The following is a 4,711-nucleotide window of genomic DNA, read 5'->3' as shown; positions in this document are numbered from 1 at the left end:
CCAAAACTAAGGGGCGCCCATGACTCCCTATGACGTCACGCCAGCTCTGTGACGCTCCGTCGTGATCTCCTCTGTGACGTCAGCAGTCAAGTCCCGACAGAGGGGAGACGGCCGCGTCCGCCCGCGGGCTGCACGCAGGGTCGCAGGGTCCGAGGGGGTCCGGGCGGCGAGCACGGGCTGAAGGACTGGGCTGCCGGGCGGCGACTTCGGCGTCCGCAAGCCGGAGGCCGGGTCAGCATGCGGCGCAGCCCCCGTCCGGGCTCGGCCGCTGCCCCGCACAGGCACACCCCCAATTTCTACAGCGACAACAGCTCAGTGAGCGCTACCTCCGGGGACAGCCAAGGGCACCGGTCCCCGGGGCCGGGGCCCGGGGAGCCTGAGGGCGGAAGAGCCCGGGGCTCGAGCTGCGGTGAGCCCGCCTTGAGCTCAGGCGTGCCCGGAGGAACCGTGTGGGCTTGGAAGCTCTCGGCCGAAGCCGGCGCCCCGGAGCCACAAGGGGCCGACGGCCTGTGGCGCGGCAACCGTGAGGGGCGGGGCCTCGGGTGCGGGCGGGGTCCAACCTGGGTAAGCCGGGGCGGGGCGGGGCCGAGTGGGCGGGGCCGTCGGGGCGGGGGGGAGGCAGGCGGGAGCCAGGTCCCCTGTTGGGTGGGGCTTGGGGGGGGGAAATAGACGGTCTTGGAAAGGGGCGGGGAAAGTCCTGTGATTGGACATCACTGAGGAGGCGCGGCCTTGGTGTTAGCGAGAGTGAAATACGGCCGCACCAAGCCCAGGCCTGGGGGCGGGTCCTCTCTTTAGGGGCGGGCCCAACTTTTTGAGTCCCTTCTGGAAGGGGCGGGGCCTAAGTGTTCCGAGCGAGACCCAGGGTGCAGGCGCCTGGGCCCCCGTGCTGCCCTTCTGGGCTTGGGAGCCTGCGGCGGGGTCCGGGGAAGGAGTCGGCCTGCAATGCGCAAGGTCCCAATGGAGCCCTTGGGCTCTCGCAGAACCGGCTGGGTCTCCTGTAGCCCCTGAGGAGCAGCTCGACCTTCTCCCCACCCTGGAACTGAGGCAGGAGATGCCTACCTCGCGGGTGTCCAAGAGCATCCTGAGTACGAGCCAGGCCTGCCCAGTCCCCGCCCCCTCTGGACCTCCGGCTTCTCTTTCTGAACGCCCAGAGTCACCTTTGAGGTCCCGTCCTTGCCTGAGTCCTCTGTTCCTTCTCAGAACCTAATCCCCCTTCTCTGAGCTCAGTAACTCCACTCTCTAATTCATGTAGCCCACGTCCTCACTTCCTGAGCATCCCCCTCTTCCTTAATCCTTTCAGAAGCCCACCACACCATCACCATCTTCCACCCCCACTCCCCCACCCCGACCCACACGGAGCCACAGCCTCTGTCTTAAGGCCCCTCTCCTCCCTCCCTTCAGGCCATCTCTTCCAGGTCCCAAGCGTGTTGTTATGCTGGTTAGGCGATGTGCTGGTCAGTGTGTACAGGTCAGAGGGAGGGAAGGGGGAGCCCCCAGGGGCTGCTTTTTGCCGGGGTGTGGGGAACAGGGCAGGGAACAGAGCTGGAGGGGCTGAAGTTGAAGCCCACCCAGGCCTCGAGTTTGCAGAGCTGGTGTGCCTGAGGGAGGTGCTGGGGGTTTGGGCACTCAGTCTCCCTCCCGTCCCCCTAGGGAGGTCTGTTCCATCCGCTTCCTGCTCACGGCTGTGTCACTGCTGAGCCTCTTTCTGGCAGGTGAGGGGGCGCTGGGCTCCAAGGGGAGTGACCCAGCCCAGAGCCCAGGAGCCAAGAGCCTGTTGTCTCCTGTCCCTGAACTCCCGCCCTCCCTACAGTCCTCGCTCAAAACCCCAAAGCCTGCCCAGCTCCACAGCTTCCAGCCTGTTTTCTTTACCTGCCCCTTCATGCCAGGGAAACCATTTCCTCCTTTTCTCCTTTTCCTCCAGTGCTTTGGTGGGGGCTCCTGTATCTAGTCCCTCCTTTGGAGCATGTGAGTGGGGGACATTGCCCTGGGGGGTGATGGGCAGGTCCTGAACGGTGGTGGTGGGATGCTTCTGGGAGAAGGGTAGTGTCTGAGGGGCATGGGGTGGTGTGTGTGTGTGTGTGTTTCTGATCTGGGAAGTCAGGGAAGAGATGGGAGTACAAGTCCTCAAAAACAGGGCTTTGAGTCTGGCTGCTCTGAGACTGAAGTGGGAAGATCTGGGGAGGAGGGAACTGAGCTATACTGTATTTTGTCCCTTCCTCCCCACTAGGAACCTAAGGAGATGCTGACTATGAGGTGCAAGAGAACACTTGGGGTGGGAAGTTGGGGGTTCAATTATGCTTCTTTGGGGTACCCTAGGGAAGGCTTCAGGGGAACAGGGGTCTGGCCCTCAGCACCAACATCCCGCTTGCAGCGAGTACCACGAGCGAGTTTGCTCTCAGAGGCAACAGCTGCAGCAGCTCCAGGCTGAGCTGGATAAACTCCTCAAAGAGGTGGCCAGTATCCGGGCCACCAACAGCGAGGTGACTCTGCTTCCCCACCCCACCGTAGAGTCCCAGCCCTGGGTGTCTGAGCTCCATAGGAAACCCCATAATGGAGCCCACTCCCTGGGTCCTGGACCCCACCCTGAAAACTCCACCTCCCAGTCTCTCCCCGAGGGTGGGGCTACCAAACCCGGAGAGCCCAGGCCCCAGAGAACCAGCCAGAGCTCCGAGCTCTGCTGGGCCAGGCGTTGCCCTCATTCTTTCAGACAGTGGCCAAGATTGTTATCCAGCGGCTGAATGAGGACTTCGTGCAGAAACCCGACTATGCGCTGAGCTCCGTGGGTAAGGGTCCAAGAAACTCACAGAGCAACTCCAAGACAGTATTAGTCTCAGACAGGCCCTGCCCAGTGCTCAGTCCTGCTCAAGAGCCCATCTCCTCATTCACCCACTCCAGGAGCCTCCATTGACCTAGAGAAGACATCTCATGACTACGAAGACGTGGACACTGCCTACTTCTGGAACCGCTTCAGCTTCTGGAACTATGCAAGGCCCCCCACAGTTATCCTGGAGGTGGGCTTCCAGTTAGGTTTTCTGGGATAGGACTGAGGGTGGGTGTTCCAGGTGGGACGCCCAGAGAGGCCTAGGTGACATTAAGCTGAAGGAAAAGATCTGCAAGTTCTGGGAACGGGATTCTAGGAGGGAGCTGGCTAGGAGGGGACTAGCTGAGTGTCAAGGCTGGAGTACTGGACAGCTTAGCTGGAGTTCAGCCTAAGGTGGGCCCTGGCTGAGTGGAGACATGGGCTGGGTCGGGCTAGGTTGTAGTCCCTCCCTCAGAAGGTCTTGGGTTCTGATGGTCTATCTGTCTATTTACAGCCAGATGTGTTCCCTGGAAATTGCTGGGCTTTTGAGGGTGACCAGGGTCAGGTGGTGATTCGTCTGCCAGGTCGTGTGCAACTGAGCGACATCACCCTGCAGCACCCACCCCCCAGCGTGGCGCACACTGGGGGAGCCGACAGTGCTCCTCGTGACTTCGCAGTCTATGTGAGTGGGGCTGAGGCCAAGAAGATGGGCACGGGGACTAGATTTTGCCTAGGAAGCACCAGGCACTCATGAGAACGGCTGCCAGAATCTGAGCCTTTGCTTGCTCACCTGGAAAATGGACATACTACCACCTGCCCCTCGGGGCTGCTGTAGGCTATTAGCATAACCACATCCAAGCATTCACTATGGTTACTGGGTGTTTGCTCTGTGCCTAGCACTGCACTTGGCGGTACTGTTACCATTTCCCTGCTTTAGACCTTAGCCCACTTTGGTCTGTAAATAGCTCATAGTCGACCTTTCCCACTTTGGCCTGTAAATTGTTTTGGACAAAAATGGAAAAGCCCAATTTTAAATTATGGGATTTAAAAAAATTTTAAGCTTCTGATAGCAGTGTTAAACTAAAAAAATTCAGGACTTATGTCCTGAAAGGGGAATTTACTTGAAGATCCCATAGCTAACAATTGGTCAGACTGAAAATCAGACCTGGTGTTTCCACTTGATACTATCCCTAATATTACACAACTCATGAGGCCAGGTATACAGGTTGTTGTGTGCACCGTAGGTCCTCAGTCAAGTTGCTCTTTCCTTCACCTACCTGTGCCTCCGTTCCTCACTGCTCATCCGCTCCCTCTTCACTTTCTAGGGTCTCCAGGTTGATGATGAGACTGAAGTTTTCTTGGGGAAATTCACCTTTGACGTGGAGAAATCTGAGATTCAGACTTTCCACCTGCAGGTATAGTGTCTCAGGGCATGAGCAGGCTGAGGGAGCGGGGCAGCAAGGGAAGATCAGGGAAGGGGAAAGCCCTCGGGAGGACAGGCTCTAGCACGATCCCTTTGTCTCCCCAGAATGACCCCCCAGCCGCCTTCCCCAAGGTGAAGATCCAGATTCTAAGCAACTGGGGCCACCCTCGCTTCACATGCTTATATCGAGTCCGCGCCCATGGCGAGCGAACCTCAGAGGGGCCAGGGGAGAGTACCGCAGGGGCCACTGGGGGCGCCCATTAAACAACTACTGGTTGGAGTAGTGCGAAGGACTGTGCTGAACTGGGTCAGTGCCAGAGAGGAAGTGCTCTATTGACAGTCTTGGCTGCCTTTAGCATCTAGATATGGAGGGGAACTCTTTCCAAAGCGCGCCCCTTTCTTGGAGAAGTCCAGCTTAATATCACAGCAGCTGTTCACACTTGAGCACTGGGTTGCCAGCTCTGAGGTTGGTAGTTCAACTGAAGAAC

At 58.8% G+C, this 4,711-nt stretch overlaps 1 protein-coding gene across 1 annotated transcript; it reads left to right on the top strand.

Annotated features, from left to right (window-relative positions):
• The first annotated feature begins 200 nt into the window (after positions 1 to 200).
• Positions 201 to 4,487, top strand: SPAG4 (sperm associated antigen 4). Its single transcript, XM_075527781.1, is given in 13 exon segments — positions 201 to 456; positions 458 to 542; positions 981 to 1,085; positions 1,402 to 1,468; positions 1,651 to 1,712; positions 1,922 to 1,965; positions 2,228 to 2,253; positions 2,372 to 2,480; positions 2,708 to 2,783; positions 2,896 to 3,011; positions 3,315 to 3,482; positions 4,126 to 4,215; positions 4,329 to 4,487. Coding segments are annotated over 13 exon segments (1,326 nt in total). The 5' UTR covers positions 201 to 237.
• Positions 4,488 to 4,711: the final 224 nt, after the last annotated feature.

Source organism: Tenrec ecaudatus, chromosome 12 (genome assembly GCF_050624435.1).
Source record: "Tenrec ecaudatus isolate mTenEca1 chromosome 12, mTenEca1.hap1, whole genome shotgun sequence".
Classification (NCBI taxonomy): Eukaryota; Metazoa; Chordata; class Mammalia; order Afrosoricida; family Tenrecidae; genus Tenrec; species Tenrec ecaudatus.
Note: the sequence above shows the minus strand (reverse complement) of the source record. Positions and strands in the feature narration are given on the sequence as shown.